The sequence below is a fragment of the Entelurus aequoreus genome, linkage group LG10, assembly GCF_033978785.1.
Source record: "Entelurus aequoreus isolate RoL-2023_Sb linkage group LG10, RoL_Eaeq_v1.1, whole genome shotgun sequence".
In the NCBI taxonomy this organism is placed as follows: domain Eukaryota; kingdom Metazoa; phylum Chordata; class Actinopteri; order Syngnathiformes; family Syngnathidae; genus Entelurus; species Entelurus aequoreus.
Window position 1 is genome coordinate 57,775,317 of NC_084740.1, and position 18,182 is coordinate 57,793,498.

At 33.5% G+C, this 18,182-nt stretch overlaps 2 protein-coding genes across 5 annotated transcripts in view; one reads left to right on the plus strand and one right to left on the minus strand.

The window, feature by feature from the left end:
- Nucleotides 1-6,997: 6,997 nt before the first annotated feature.
- gcnt3 (glucosaminyl (N-acetyl) transferase 3, mucin type) lies at nucleotides 6,998-14,156 on the plus strand. Its single transcript, XM_062061288.1, has 2 exons — nucleotides 6,998-8,089; nucleotides 13,147-14,156. The coding sequence occupies exons 1-2, from the start codon at nucleotides 7,245-7,247 to the stop codon at nucleotides 13,547-13,549; spliced, it is 1,248 nt and encodes a 415-aa protein (XP_061917272.1). The 5' UTR covers nucleotides 6,998-7,244; the 3' UTR covers nucleotides 13,550-14,156.
- Nucleotides 14,157-14,995: 839 nt separating this feature from the next.
- bnip2 (BCL2 interacting protein 2) overlaps nucleotides 14,996-18,182 on the minus strand; it is a 39,876-nt gene continuing 36,689 nt past the window's right edge. For all 4 annotated transcript variants that reach the window (XM_062061283.1, XM_062061286.1, XM_062061287.1 and 1 more), the window contains one exon: nucleotides 14,996-16,099. In XM_062061283.1, coding sequence (XP_061917267.1) covers nucleotides 16,042-16,099 — 58 coding nt within the window. In that variant the 3' untranslated portion in view covers nucleotides 14,996-16,041. The remainder of the gene's footprint in view (nucleotides 16,100-18,182) is intronic.

Here is an 18,182-nt window from a genome sequence, read left to right on the forward strand (position 1 = left end):
CCGGCCGGCTCCGTCACATGTGTGTGGTGTTACATAACAACTGGTACCTTGAACAAATCCGTTTCCTGTTCCGGGTCATGTGACCAGATGGATAACCAATACATGACACATACGGGTTCTTCGAGCCATAGCAACCAGACTGGCGTTGAAAACAAACCGTTGCCATTACTCTTTAACCTGTCGACCTACGCTGGTTAAACCCGTCATTCTGCCTCCAAAATGCCGAAAAACTGTGTTGTTTTTGGTTGTGCTAACCACAACCGGAAACAGGGAAAACAAAGGTTGTATTTTGTTCTGCCAAAGCGTGATAAAAGCCCACAGAGACGAGACAAATGGCTCGCAGCTTTACACTGGGAAAACGAGGACGGTTTTCACTGGAGTCCCCCAAAGTCCCGGGTCGTGTGTTCGGATCACTTCGTTTCTGGTAAATATAAGGAACAAAAATCCACCTTCTTAACCACAACTTGGCTATACGTCCGTGCTAATGTTGTACTTGTTGAGTTTGTACCTTATAACGTTCGACAGCTGAAGTTGTTGTACAAAAATAACATGCGGTATATACTATATAGTCTATAGCCTAGCTAGCTATTTTCGAAAACCGGTTTCGTTTAAATTTGCGCTTAACAGTTGGGTTTTTAAAAACCAATAAACCCTATAATTTTCATGTTGCCATTCAATACATGTAGCCCTCGAATCTCTCAATATTTTATACACTAACACTTGATCTTGTTGTTGATAACTTCCGCGTCTCTTTCTTAGTAGCGCGCAGGCTAAGCTAACTAGCAAGCTAAGCTAAGCCTGAGAAGCTTTAAAGTTCACTGAGACGAGTCTGACGCAAATAATACATTTTCGTTTTTTCACACGATATGCGAATAAGTAAAAATGCGTAAATGAAGGATTTAACGCCGACTTCCAAGCCACAACGCTCGTTAAATGCTTTTTCTGTCAATGCTGTGTTCGCTGTGAGCTGGTTTGTTTTCAACGAATTCCCGGTTGCTAGGGGATTGGTAGGCGGAAGTGACGTAGGTCCGCCCTCACCCATTAGCGGCATTGCTAGCTAGCTGGAACGAGCCGATTTTCACATGTTTTTTATTTATTTTATTTTTATTATTTTTTTACTCACTGTTCGATGCCGCTTGTGTCCGTCATAATTTGACTCTAATCCTCCAATTTGTTGGTATTTTTTAAAATGTTTTAAAATAATATTTATGTATTCATTTGATAGGGAAATCATAATACAGGTATTAAGAAACACCCCCCCCCCCCCACACACACACACACACACAGACTTGTCCTTTTACTTTGTTATAGTACATTAATAAACACACCAATCTTGTTAATAGATGTATATTACACTTATTATATATGTATATTTTACTTGTTAATATATGTATATTACAACTCCTTTGTTATAGTACATTAATAAACACACCAATTATATTGTTAATAGTTGTATTTTACTTTGTTATAGTACATTAATAAACACACCAATTATATTGTTAATAGTTGTATTTTACTTTGTTATAGTACATTAATAAACACACCAAAAAGATTAATAGATGTATATTACTTTGTTATAGTACATTAATAAACACACCAATAATCTTGTTAATAGATGTATATTACTTTGTTATAGTACATTAATAAACACACCAAAAAGATTAATAGATGTATATTACTTTTTTGTATATTACTTTTTATTATAATCAGCATTTCCGTTTTCTTAGCGTTGAGTTGCAAAAAGTTAGCGGACATCCATTGTTTAATTTCATTAAGACACGCCTCCAGCTGACTACAATCCGGCGTGTTGGTCAGCTTTAAGGGCATGTAGAGTTGGGTGTCATCAGCATAACAGTGAAAGCTAACACCGTATTTGCGTATGATGTCACCTAGCGGCAGCATGTAAATACTAAAGAGTGCAGGGCCAAGAACCGAACCCTGGGGAACTCTGCACGTTACCTTAACATAGTCCGAGGTCACATTGTTATGGGAGACACATTGCATCCTGTCAGTAAGATAAGAGTTAAACCAAGACAAGGCTAAGTCTGACATACCAATACGTGTTTTGATACGCTCTAATAAAATATTATGATCAACAGTATCGAAAGCGGCGCTATAGTACATTAATAAACACCAATAAGATTGTTAATAGATGTATATTACTTTGTTATAGTACATTAATAAACACACCAATAAGATTGTTAATAGATGTATATTACTTTGTTATAGTACATTAATAAACACACCAATAAGATTGCTAATATATGTATATTACTTTGTTATAGTACATTAATAAACACACCAATAAGATTGCTAATATATGTATATTACTTTGTTATAGTACATTAATAAACACACCAATAAGATTGCTAATATATGTATATTACTTTGTTATAGTACATTAATAAACACACCAATAAGATTGCTAATATATGTATATTACTTTGTTATAGTACATTAATAAACACACAATAAGATTTCTAATATATGTATATTACTTTGTTATAGTACATTAATAAACACACCAATAAGATTGCTAATATATGTATATTACTTTGTTATAGTACATTAATAAACACACCAATAAGATTGCTAATATATGTATATTACTTTGTTATAGTACATTAATAAACACAGCAATAAGATTGTTAATAGATGTATATTACTTTGTTATAGTACATTAATAAACACAGCAATACGATTGTTAATAGATGTATATTACTTTGTTATAGTACATTAATAAACACACCAATAAAATTGTTAATAGATGTATATTACTTTGTTATAGTACATTAACAAACACCAATAAGATTGTTAATAGAAGTATATTACAACTCCTTTGTTATAGTACATTAATAAACACACCAATAAAATTGTTAATAGATGTATATTACTTTGTTATAGTACATTAATAAACACACCAATAAGATTGTTAATAGATGTATATTACTTTGTTATAGTACATTAATAAACACACCAATAAGATTGTTAATAGATGTATATTACTTTGTTATAGTACATTAATAAACACAGCAATAAGATTGTTAATAGATGTATATTACTTTGTTATAGTACATTAATAAACACACCAATAAAATTGTTAATAGATGTATATTACTTTGTTATAGTACATTAATAAACACACCAATAAGATTGTTAATAGATGTATATTACTTTGTTATAGTACATTAATAAACACGCCAATAAGATTGTTAATAGATGTATATTACTTTGTTATAGTACATTAATAAACACACCAATAAGATTGTTAATAGATGTATATTACTTTGTTATAGTACTTTAATAAACACACCAATAAAATTGTTAATATATGTATATTACTTTGTTATAGTACATTAATAAACACACCAATAAGATTGTTAATAGATGTATATTACTTTGTTATAGTACATTAATAAACACACCAATAAAATTTTTAATAGATGTATATTACTTTGTTATAGTACATTAATAAACACACCAATAAGATTGTTAATAGATGTATATTACTTTGTTATAGTACATTAATAAACACACCAATACAATTGTTAATAGATGTATATTACTTTGTTATAGTACATTGACAAACACCAATAAGTTTGTTAATAGAAGTATATTACAACTCCTTTGTTATAGTACATTAATAAACACAGCAATAAGATTGTTAATAGATGTATATTACTTTGTTATAGTACATTAATAAACACAGCAATAAGATTGTTAATATATGTCTATTACTTTGTTATAGTACATTAATAAACACAGCAATAAGATTGTTAATAGATGTATATTACTTTGTTATAGTACATTGACAAACACCAATAAGATTGTTAATAGAAGTATATTACAACTCCTTTGTTATAGCACATTAATAAACACACCAATAAGATTGCTAATATATGTCTATTACTTTGTTATAGTACATTAATAAACACACCAATAAAATTGTTAATAGATGTATATTACTTTGTTATAGTACATTAATAAACACACCAATAAGATTGTTAATAGATGTATATTACTTTGTTATAGTACATTAATAAACACACCAATAAGATTGTTAACAGATGTATATTACTTTGTTATAGTACATTAACACACCAATAAGATTGTTAATAGATGTATATTACTTTGTTATAGTACATTAATAAACACAGCAATAAGATTGTTAATAGATGTATATTACTTTGTTATAGTACATTAATAAACACAGCAATAAGATTGTTAATAAATGTATATTACTTTGTTATAGTACATTAATAAACACACCAATAAGATTGTTAATAGATGTATATTACTTTGTTATAGTACATTAATAAACACACCAGCAAGATTGTTAATAGATGTATATTACTTTGTTATAGTACATTAATAAACACACCAATAAGATTGTTAATAGATGTATATTACTTTGTTATAGTACAGTAATAAACACACCAATAATCTTGTTAATAGATGTATATTACTTTGTTATAGTACATTAATAAACACAGCAATAAGATTGTTAATAGATGTATATTACTTTGTTATAGTACCTTAATAAACACAGCAATAAGATTGTTAATAGATGTATATTACTTTGTTATAGTACATTAATAAACACACCAATAAGATTGTTAATAGATGTATATTACTTTGTTATAGTATATTAATAAACACACCAATAAGATTGTTAATAGATGTATATTACTTTGTTATAGTACATTAATAAACACACCAATAAGATTGTTAATAGATGTATATTACTTTGTTATAGTACATTAATAAACACACCAATAAGATTGTTAATAGATGTATATTACTTTGTTATAGTACATTAATAAACACAGCAATAAGATTGTTAATATATGTCTATTACTTTGTTATAGTACATTAATAAACACAGCAATAAGATTGTTAATAGATGTATATTACTTTGTTATAGTACATTAATAAACACAGCAATAAGATTGTTAATAGATGTATATTACTTTGTTATAGTACCTTAATAAACACAGCAATAAGATTGTTAATAGATGTATATTACTTTGTTATAGTACATTAATAAACACAGCAATAAGATTGTTAATAGATGTATATTACTTTGTTATAGTACCTTAATAAACACAGCAATAAGATTGTTAATAGATGTATATTACTTTGTTATAGTACATTAATAAACACACCAATAAGATTGTTAATAGATGTATATTACTTTGTTATAGTACATTAATAAACACACCAATAAGATTGTTAATAGATGTATATTACTTTGTTATAGTACATTAATAAACACACCAATAAGATTGCTAATATATGTCTATTACTTTGTTATAGTACATTAATAAACACACCGATAAAATTGTTAATAGATGTATATTACTTTGTTATAGTACATTAATAAACACACCAATAAGATTGTTAATAGATGTATATTACTTTGTTATAGTACATTAATAAACACACCAATAAGATTGTTAACAGATGTATATTACTTTGTTATAGTACATTAACACACCATTAAGATTGTTAATAGATGTATATTACTTTGTTATAGTACATTAATAAACACACCAATAAGATTGTTAATAAATGTATATTACTTTGTTATAGTACATTAATAAACACACCAATAAGATTGTTAATAGATGTATATTACTTTGTTATAGTACATTAATAAACACACCAGCAAGATTGTTAATAGATGTACATTACTTTGTTATAGTACATTAATAAACACACCAATAAGATTGTTAATAGATGTATATTACTTTGTTATAGTACATTAATAAACACACCAATAATCTTGTTAATAGATGTATATTACTTTGTTATAGTACATTAATAAACACAGCAATAAGATTGTTAATAGATGTATATTACTTTGTTATAGTACCTTAATAAACACAGCAATAAGATTGTTAATAGATGTATATTACTTTGTTATAGTACATTAATAAACACACCAATAAGATTGTTAATAGATGTATATTACTTTGTTATAGTACATTAATAAACACACCAATAAGATTGTTAATAGATGTATATTACTTTGTTATAGTACATTAATAAACACACCAATAAGATTGTTAATAAATGTATATTACTTTGTTATAGTACATTAATAAACACACCAATAAGATTGTTAATAGATGTATATTACTTTGTTATAGTACATTAATAAACACAGCAATAAGATTGTTAATAGATGTATATTACTTTGTTATAGTACATTAATAAACACAGCAATAAGATTGTTAATAGATGTATATTACTTTGTTATAGTACCTTAATAAACACAGCAATAAGATTGTTAATAGATGTATATTACTTTGTTATAGTACATTAATAAACACACCAATAAGATTGTTAATAGATGTATATTACTTTGTTATAGTACATTAATAAACACACCAATACGATTGTTAATAGATGTATATTACTTTGTTATAGTACATTAATAAACACACCAATAAGATTGTTAATAGATGTATATTACTTTGTTATAGTACATTAATAAACACACCAATAAGATTGTTAATAGATGTATATTACTTTGTTATAGTACATTAATAAACACACCAATAAGATTGTTAATAGATGTATATTACTTTGTTATAGTACATTAATAAACACACCAATAAGATTGTTAATAGATGTCTACTACTTAGTTATAGTACATTAATAAACACACCAATAAGATTGTTAATAGATGTATATTACTTTGTTATAGTACATTAATAAACACAGCAATAAGATTGTTAATAGATGTATATTACTTAGTTATAGTACATTAATAAACACACCAATAAGATTGTTAATAGATGTCTACTACTTAGTTATAGTACATTAATAAACACACCAATAAGATTGTTAATAGATGTATATTACTTTGTTATAGTACATTAATAAACACACCAATGATCTTGTTAATAGATGTATATTACTTAGTTATAGTACATTAATAAACACAGCAATAAGATTGTTAATAGATGTATATTACTTTGTTATAGTACATTAATAAACACACCAATAAGATTGTTAATAGATGTGTATTACTTAGTTATAGTACATTAACAAACACACCAATAAGATTGTTAATAGATGTCTACTACTAAGTTATAGTACATTAATCAACATACTGTAGACTAGAGCGGCACACAAATGGTGCCTAGAGTACAAGTCAAGCAGACACGCCTCCTGACTAATAAAAGCCCTGGTGGTGCCAAAGCTGAACACACAAGAGCATCCCCTTCTTGTCTGCAATGAACAAGAGAAGGATCTTTGACAAGTTCCTCAAAGGCCGCCTGCTGAGGTCCGTCATCCTGGTCCTGGTGAGTCTTCTCACACTCTTCACCCTGAGGGAGGCGGACTTTAAAACGCCACAGCAGTTCTCCGCCGACCACCCCGGATGTTCCGCCATCCTCACAGCAGACCTGCAGCACCACGAGGAGCACCTGCAGCGTCTTCTGTCCTCCACCCAGAGACGCCACCTTCTCCAGGAGGACTTCTACGTCAACCTGACCCGGGACTGCCAGGGCTACGTCGCCCGCAGAGGTTTCATCACGGTCCCTCTCAGCGAGGAGGAGAGGGAGTTCCCCATCGCGTACTCCATGGTGGTCCACGACCAGATCGAGATGTTCGAGCGCCTCCTGCGGGCCGTGTACGCGCCCCAGAACGTCTACTGCGTGCACGTGGACCGCAAGTCCACCGGGAAGTTCCGCGCCGCCGTGGAAGCCATCGTTTCCTGCTTCCAGAACGTCTTCATCGCCGACAAGTCGGAGAAGGTGACCTACGCCTCGTGGTCCAGAGTGCAGGCGGACCTGAACTGCATGGAGAGCCTGTCCAAGTCTCCGGTGCGGTGGCGGTACCTGCTGAACACCTGCGGCACAGACTTCCCCATTAAAACCAACAAAGAGATTGTGGAAGTCCTGAAGGTCCTGAACGGGAGGAACAGCTTGGAGACGGAAGCCACCAACGACTACAAGAAGCAACGCTGGTTGTATCACTACAACGTCACCCATGACGTCATCAGAACTGACGTGAAGAAGAGCCCGCCGCCCATTCGGACCCCGATGTTCAGCGGTAACGCCTACTTTGTGGTCAGCAGGTATGGAAGAATTATTGTAGCAAAATGTGTTTCTTAATCGCATTGTGTACTCATTTTTGTGTCTGTACCTCAATTTGTGTGTGTCATTAAGAGGCGTGTTTTCATTTGTGTCCATATTTTGATCTGTCTGTCCATAATTCGATCTATGTACTGTATATGTGTGTGTGTGTGTGTATTTCTACCCTTCTTGAGACATCAACAAGGAAAAGTAGCTTCCATATGAGGAGGTGTGAACAAGTGAGGACATAAATCATGGTCCCAATAACATTGCATCTAATAGAGAATGTCTCATTAGCACCCCTGCTGGTGAAATATATCAAAATGAGGGTGGTCCCAAAAAGGAGGGGATTTTTCAAATTGACTGTGTGTCAGTTTTAAAAGTGCTCCCCCTCTGGTCAACATATGTAAAAACAAGTGTGTGTAAGAAATTGAAATGCGCCCCCTTTGGCCAAAATTAAGTAAAATATGAAAATGAAAATGTGTATAGAGACCTAGTGTAATAACTTAAATAATGAAGATTAAAAAACAATTACAAACAAAAAATTTATAAACAACTAAAAGTTCACCTTTTTTATATTTGCATAGTACGTATATAGTATTAATGTTGTAAATGGGTTATGGTAAATGGGGTTATACTTGTTATTACCGTATTTTTCGGAGTATAAGTCGCTCCGGAGTATAAGTCGCACCGGCCGAAAATGCATAATAAAGAAGGAAAAAAACATATATAAGTCGCACTGGAGTATAAGTCGCATTTTTTGGGGAAATGTATTTGATAAAAGCCAACAGCAAGAATAGACATTTGAAAGGCAATTTAAAATGTCTAAAGAATAGTGAACAACAGGCTGAATAAGTGTACGTTATATGAGGCATAAATAACCAACTGGTATGTTAACGTAACATATTATGGTAAGAGTCATTCAAATAACTATAACATATAGAACATGCTATACGTTTACCAAACAATCTGTCACTCCTGATCGCTAAATCCCATGAAATCTTATACGTCTAGTCTCTTACGTGAATGACATCAATAATATTTGATATTTTACGCTAATGTGTTAATCATTTCACACATAAGTCGCTCCTGAGTATAAGTCGCACCCCCGGCCAAACTACCAAAAAAAAATGCGACTTATAGTACAAAAAATACGGTACTCCCCCTCTGGTCAACATATGAAATAACAAGTGTGTGTAAGAAATTGAAATGCGCCCCCTTTGGCCAAAATTCATTTAAAAAAATTTAATAAAAATGTGTATAGAGACATAGTGTAATAACTTAAAGTAAATAATGAAGATTAAAAAACAATTACAAAAAAAAATTAATAAATAACTAAAAGCTTACCTTTTTTATATTTGCATAGTTCGTATATATTATTAATGTTGAAAATGGGTTATGGTAAATGGGTTATACTTGTTATTACCATGAATTGATTAACGTGGACCCCGACTTACCATGAATTGAAAAACGTATTCGGGTGTTACCATTTAGTGGTCAATTGTACGGAATATGCAATCTACTAATAAAAGTTTCAATCAATCAATCAATCAATTGTATAGCCTATTGCGCTTTTCTACCTTCAAGGTACTCAAAGCGCTTTGACACTATTTCCACATCCACACACTGATGGCGGCAGCTGCCGTGCAAGGCGCTGACCGCGACCCATCAGGAGCAAGGGTGAAGTGTCTTGCCCAAGGACAAAGCGGACGTGACGAGGTTGGTAGAAGCAGGGGATCGAACCAGGAACCCTCAGGTTGCTGGCACGGCCACTCTCCCAACCGTGCCACGCCGTCCCCAAATGCAAATCTTTACATATCTAGAAAGGGTGGCCCTAATGAGGTAGGCGTTTTTCGGAGGTCTCAAGAAGGTATGAAATGCAAGAATGTGTGTGTGAAGCAGGAACACTGATTGGCTGTCTTTTGACATGTGACACTTCTGCCGTGTAAGACTTGTGTGTTTGTGCAGTGATTGTGTAAGAAGACACGTCAACAATTTATATTTCCTTTCCCTACACTCACCGCTACTGTATTTTCCAAACAATAAGCTGCTACAATGTTGTTATGAAGCGGCTAATTTTTCTTCGCCAACGCCCATAATGTTTTATATTCAACAAATACTTTTCATGTCACACCAACAGAGACACTGAAAGTGTGTCATTGTTTGTGCTACGGCGCCATCTTTTGGACGAGTTCGCTCAAAATTATTCTTATTTCATCATTTCAAGCGACGTTTGTAAATTTTACAATGTAACTAAAACAAATCATACTTGCTTAACCGTCCCATGTGTGATGTCCGTAGGAGAGTTTTCATGCATATTGCTACCTGCTATCGTAATGTAATCAAGCTAGCGTCGTCAGGATTAGCAAATATGCTAACGAGTTCGCGTCTGTTGGTATCAGGCAAAATCGAACTGTTTGAGAAATCAGCGAAAATAAAAAAAATCAATCTGTTTGAGAAATCTGTGAAAATACAAAAAAATAGAATTGAAAAATCTGTGAAAATACAAAAAATCTAACTGTTTTAAGAAATCAGTGAAAAAAAAAAAAAATCGAACTGTTTGAGAAATCAGTGAAAATACCAAAATATAGATCTCTTTGAGAAATCAGTGAAAATACAAAAAATAGAACTGTTTGAGAAATCAGTGAAAATACAAAAAATCGATCTCTTTGAGGAATCAGCGAAAATAAAAAAAATCGAACTGCTTGGGAAATCAGTGAAAATACCAAAAAATAGATCTCTTTGAGAAAATAGTGAAAATAAAAAAAATCTAACTGTTTGAGAAATCGGTGAAAATAAAAAAAATCAAACTGTTTGAGAAATCAGTGAAAATAAAAAAAATCGAACTGTTTGAGAAATCAGCGAAAATAAAAAAAATCGAACTGCTTGGGAAATCAGTGAAAATACCAAAAAATAGATCTCTTTGAGAAAATAGTGAAAATAAAAAAAATCTAACTGTGTGAGAAATCGGTGAAAATAAAAAAAATCGAACTGTTTGAGAAATCAGTGAAAATAAAAAAAATCGAACTGTTTGAGAAATCAGCGAAAATTAAAAAAAATCGAACTGTTTGAGAAATCAGCGAAAATAAAAAAAATCAATCTGTTTGAGAAGTCAGTGAGAATACAAAAAAATCGAATTGAAAAATCTGTGAAAATACAAAAAATCTAACTGTTTTAAGAAATCAGTGAAAATACAAAAAATCGAACTGTTTGAGACATCAGCGAAAATAAAAAAAAATCGAACTGTTTGAGAAATCAGTGAAAATACCAAAAAATAGATCTCTATGAGAAATCAGGGAAAATACAAAAAATAGAACTGTTTGAGAAATCAGTGAAAATACAAAAAATCGATCTCTTTAAGGAAATCAGCGAAAATAAAAAAAATCGAACTGCTTGAGAAATCAGTGAAAATACCAAAAAATAGATCTCTTTGAGAAATCAGTGAAAATAAAAAAAATCGAACTGTTTGAGAAATCAGTGAAAATAAAAAAAATCTAACTGTTTGAGAAATCAGCGAAAATTTAAAAAAATTAATCTCTTTGAGAAATTAGTGAAAATACAAAAAATCGAACTGTTTGAGAAATCAGCGAAAATTTAAAAAAAATTGATCTCTTTGAGAAATTAGTGAAAATACAAAAAATCGAACTGTTTGAGAAATCAGCGAAAATAAAAAAAATCAATCTGTTTGAGAAGTCAGTGAGAATACAAAAAAATCGAATTGAAAAATCTGTGAAAATACAAAAAATCTAACTGTTTTAAGAAATCAGTGAAAATACAAAAAATCGAACTGTTTGAGACATCAGCGAAAATAAAAAAAAATCGAACTGTTTGAGAAATCAGTGAAAATACCAAAAAATAGATCTCTTTGAGGAATCAGTGAAAATAAAAAAAATCGAACTGTTTGAGAAATCAGTAAAAATAAAAAAAAATCGAACTGTTTGAGAAATCAGTGAAAATAAAAAAAATCGAACTGTTTGAGAAATCAGCGAAAATTAAAAAAAATGTATCTCTTTGAGAAATTAGTGAAAATACAAAAAATCGAACTGTTTGAGAAATCAGCGAAAATTAAAAAAAATTGATCTCTTTGAGAAATTAGTGAAAATACAAAAAATCGAACTGTTTGAGAAATCAGCGAAAATAAAAAAAATCAATCTGTTTGAGAAGTCAGTGAGAATACAAAAAAATCGAATTGAAAAATCTGTGAAAATACAAAAAATCTAACTGTTTTAAGAAATCAGTGAAAATACAAAAAATCGAACTGTTTGAGACATCAGCGAAAATAAAAAAAAATCAAACTGTTTGACAAATCAGTGAAAATACCAAAAAATAGATCTCTTTGAGAATACAGTGAAAATACAAAAAATCGAACTGTTTGAGAAATCAGCGAAAATAAAAAAAAATCGAACTGTTTGAGAAATCAGCGAAAATTCAAAAAATTCAACTGTTTTAGAGATCAGTGAAAATACAAAAAATCAAACTGTTTGAGAAATCAGTTAAAACACAAACAATTTAACTGATTGAGAAATCAGTGAAAATACCAAAAAATCGATCTGTTTGAGAAATCAGTGAAAATACAAAAAATCTAACTGTTTAAGAAATCAGTTAAAATACCAAAAAAATCGAACTGTTTGAGAAATCAGCGAAAATACAAAAAATTTAACTGTTTGAGAAATCAGTGAAAATAGCAAAAAATCAAACTGTTTGAGAAATCCGACTAATTTAGTGCATGGCAACGTAGCGACTAAGAGTCTAATTTGGTTGACTTCAGCACAGAATAACATGAGTGCCAGGCGCCGACTAGTGGTGAGTACTGGGAAAGGAAATGTGAAGGTTTTTTTAGACACTCAGATCGTTGCACGGACACACAAATCTTACACGGAAAAAGTCAGGTGTAAAAAGGCGGCCAATCACACATATGGAAATACGGACACACACATTTAAACACACACGCAGTTCTGATGACACACCCAGATGGAGACACACAAAGGTGTGCACAACAATCGGACTACAGACACACAAGAGTGAGATAGTTCCGCTCCAATAATCCTTTCACAAGCAGGGCCTTTGTGGAGCACGTGCTTCAGGACCGGGAGGTCCGGGCCCTGCTGCAGTGGGAGGAGGACACCTACAGTCCGGACGAGCACCTGTGGGCCACCTTGCAGAGGATGCCCTCAGTCCCCGGGGCCGTGCCCGCCAACGCCAAGTACGACCTGTCCGACATGCAGGCCTTGGCGCGGGTGGTCAAGTGGAGCTACCTGGCGGGGGACGTGAGGAAAGGGGCCCCCTATGATCCGTGCTCCGGGGTGAATAGAAGGGCGGTTTGTGTCTATGGGCTGGGGGACCTGCAGTGGCTCCTGAGACAGCACCACCTGCTGGCCAACAAATTTGACCCCCTGGTGGATGATCTTGTCATTAGGTGCTTGGAGGCCGTTCTCTACTTTAAAGCTTTAGATGCCAGATAATTGACTCTTACAAGGAACTCTGATTCTACCATCCATCCATTTTATACCTCTTGTCCCTTTTACAATTCTAGACATTAATCATGCAATATGTGCTTTTATACAATCACCACACCAGCTGGGGTTCTTGTCTCTGACCGTTCACTTTAATGTCTCTAGTCACACCACGGAGCCTCTCACTCACATGACTTTTTGGAATGATTGCCCCACTTTTGTCAGGGAAAATGACAGGAAATTGACCTTAATTGTGGATTTTGTATATTGCTTGGAATGAAAACAAAACTTCTTGAACAAATATTTAACTCTTCAGACAAAAACACGTTAGGCACTTCATTAATGCATCGAAGTCTGTGGCGCTATCTTGTGGACGTTGTGTGTAAATACGCTCATTTGGACTTCTAGTAAAACATCGTTTCAACTGTACATTTGTGGAAAAACAATACAAATATGCAACATACAGTACAGGCCAAAAGTTTGGACACACCTTCTCATTCAATCTTTATTTTCATGACTATTGACATTGTAGATTGTCATATCAAAACTATGAATGAACACATGTGGAGTTATGTACTTAACAAAAACAAGGTGAAATAACTGAAAACATGTTTTATATTCTAGTTTCTTCAAAATAGCCACCCTTTGCACACTCTTGGCATTCTCTCCATGAGCTTCAAGAGGTAGTCACCTGAAATGGTTTTCACTTGACAGGTGTGCTTGAATGCCGAGAGTGTGCATTGCAGTAATCAGGGTGGCTATTTTGAAGAAACTAGAATATAAAGTTAAAGTACCACTGATAGTCACACACACACACTAGGTGTGGTGAAATTAACCTCTGCATTTGACCCTACCCTTGATCACCCCCTGGGAGGTGAGGGGAGTAGTGAGCAGCAGCGGTGGCCGCGCCCGGGAATCATTTTGGTGATTTAACCTCCAATTCCAACCCATTTTTACAGTCTTTGGTATGAGTGGTTAGTGTCCCCCCCAAAAAAAATCGGTAGGTTGTGAGTTCAAACCCCAGCCAAGTCGTACCAAAGACTATAAAAATGAGACTATCATTGGTACTTGAACTTGAACTTAATGACTCGGCCGGGGTTTGACCTACCGATCTCAGGGCGGACACTTTAACCACAAGGCCACTGAGCAGGTGACTACCTCTTGAAGCACATCGAGAGAATGCCAAGAGTGCGTAAAGTAGTAATCGTAGCAAAAGGGTGGCTATTTTGAAGAAACTAGAATATAAAGTTAAAGTTCTACTGATAGTCACACATTAGGTGTGGGGAAATTGTTCTCTGCATTTGACCCATCCCCTTGTTCACCCCCTTGGAAGTGAGGGGAGCAGTGAGCAGCAGCGGTGGCCACGCCTGGGAATCATTTTGGTGATTTATCTCCAATTCGAACCCATTTTTATAGTCTTTGGTATGAGTGGTTCGAGTGTCTCTCCCCCCCCCCCCCCCCCCCAAGATCGGTGGTGTGATTAACCTCTGCATTTGACCCTACCCTTTCTCACCCCCTGGGAGTTGAGGGGAGCAGCGGTGGCCACACCCAGGAATAATTTTGGGGATTTAACCCCCAATTCCAACCCTTGATGCTGAGTGCCAAGCAGTGAAGTAATGGGTTCCATTTTTATAGTCTTTGGTATGAACTCAGTGGCCTAGTGGTTAGAGCGCCCGCCCAGAGATCGGTAGGTTGTGAGTTTAAACCCCGGCCGAGTCATACCAAAGACTATAAAAACGGGACTATCATTAATGACTCGGCCGGGGTTTGACCTACCGATCTCAGGGCGGACACTTTAACCACAAGGCCACTGAGCAGGTGACTACCTCTTGAAGCTCATGGAGAGAATGCCAAGAGTGTGCAAAGTAGTAATCGGAGCAAAGGGTGGCTATTTTGAAGAAATGTTTTCAGTTATTTCACCTTTTGTTGTCAAGTACATAACTCCACATGTGTTCATTCATAGTTGTGCTGTGACAATCTACAATGTAAATAGTCATGAAAATAAAAACTGTACTGTATGTAGATCCAAAATAGCGCTATGACTCGCTGGAGTTGCCTTTTGTGAACATTGTTGTCCCTCCACATGAAAAAAATAACGCTTTATTTTTTTCTCCCCAGGCCAGTAAAAATAAAGGCGGGGTCAGAGACCTAAAAAAAAAAAAAAAGCACTTTTAAAATCAAGAGCAACCATAAAAATATATTACTTTCTCTCCTTTTTGTCACCTTTTGAATATAAATATATATTTCAATGCAATAAAGCAGTACATGCATCATTGATTTGTAACAGAGTGCCTTAAATAGGGTAACAAGGAAATGCACTCCTCTGGACAGGACAGAGCAACACTAAAAAGGGATTAAAACAACACATAAGTAACAGGCAGCATGGCTTCAACGAGGCACTTTTCCAGTCACATCACCCAAAACACACTAGGGGGGGGGAAAAAATCGAGTGGCAGCGCTTTAAACATTCTTCATCCTTCTCTTGCTCTGTTGCTCAAGGGTCACTCGGGCAGGGCAGCGGCGGCCGTTTCCACTTTGCTGTGCCCGTCCTGGTCGATCCTGCACATACACATGTTGTACTTTACTTGTAACCCTTGGGCAAACTTTACATGGACTACACACTCTTCAAAAGAGTAGAAGTGTTACAAGTAGGACTGTCAACAAAAAAATGGATTATTAGATTCAGTGTTTCCCACACATTCATTTATTTGTGGCGGCCCGCCACGAAAGAATTAAGGCCGCCACAAAATTATTATTATTATTTATTTATTTTTTGTCCTGTCCAGCTTCTCAGGCAAATCATATAGTTGATGTAGATGCCCATATCGGCTGTTCAGATTTACTTTACAAAAGAGAAGTGTAGGATCAAGATTTTTGGAGCTCTTTGTTCAGTGGATCAGATGTTTGATGACGCTTTGTGTCTATCTACCACCACTACTGTTTTCTGTTTATTTGTTACTGACTGTGGCAGGACACCTCTGCCTCTGTTTCACTTTATGTTGCTGGTAAATAATATGGTTGTAGTAGTAGGCTAAAGTTAAATTATTTAGTATGCACTAATTAAAGGGGCAGAGCTTTAAGAGACATTTTAGCTTTTATGTTTTTATAAGATATATTTTTTGTAAGAACCACAATTAATAAATATATTTCAGTGAATAACTTATTGTTCAAATCTGTATATAAATATGTACATAAAGTGTTGTAATTATATTGTAAAATGGATGGATGGATGGACGTTTAAAACAAAACTGTTATTATTAATTAGTAAGTATACATTTTTTGAGCCTTTTTAGAGAAAATCATATCATTGTAGTAAATTATGCAAATTACTCGATGATGTCATGGTGACCACGCCCCCACCGCCACGGGTATCTTGGCAGTTTATGGGAAACACTGAGATTACCGTATTTTTCGGACTATAAGTCGCAGTTTTTTTCCTAGTTTGGCCGGGGGTGCGACTTATACTCAGGAGCGACTTATGTGTGAAATGATGAACACATTAGCGTCAAATATCAAATAATATTATTGATGTCATTCACGTAAGAGACTAGACGTATAAGATTTCATGGGATTTAGCGATTAGGAGTGACAGATTGTTTGGTAAACGCATAGCATGTTCTATATGTTATAGTTATTTGAATGACTCTTACCATAATATGTTACGTTAACATACCAGGCACCTTCTCAGTTGGTTATTTATGCCTCATATAACGTACACTTATTCAGCCTGTTGTTCACTATTCTTTAGACATTTTAAATTGCCTTTCAAATGTCTATTCTTGGTGTTGGCTTTTATCAAATACATTTCCCCAAAAATGCGACTTATACTCCAGTGCGACTTATATATGTTTTTTCCTTCTTTATTATGCATTTTCGGCCAGTGCGACTTATACTCCGAAAAATACGGTAATAGCAATTCTTATTTGTAACTATTCTTTAAAAAAGTTGTTTTTTTCTAATTGTGTGCTACCAAAAGAATTACAGCTTAAGCCATAAACCAGTAATACATCTTTATTTATTATATATATATATATATATATATATATATATATATATATATATATATATATATATATATATATATATATATATATATATATATATATATATATATATATATATATATATATATACTTTCAATGAATTAAATATTTTTAAAACTTCAGATCTATCTATTGTATTGATATGAAGTTATTTATTAATTAATTTTTTGTATGTTTTATAACCTTTTTGTCAAAAATTGTATTTTCTTAATAGAAAAATGCAAAATATGCCTAATTTCTAAGAGTGGTATGTTTTTAATTGCAGCCCTAAATAGATCAATAGATCAAGACAACATTGATTCTGAAACAGAAGACATAAATTGTTTCCAGTGCAAAACTGACTTAGAATGGGTATAAAAAAGCATGCAGGACTTGGTTGAGTTTGCCTAAGATCATTTCCACTGCGTTTAAGCAATTTAATGGCTGTTTCACCCATTTACGCTCATCAAAGCTCTGAGAATTATGCTACTTTTTCTGGCGCCATCTGGTGGTTGTGTGCTGTAGTCACACCAAAATAATATTTTCTTGTTTTCCCAATCAGCAAGAATTAGATTCCTTCAGGTTTCTTGTCAAAAAGCATATTAATTGAACAGGATTAC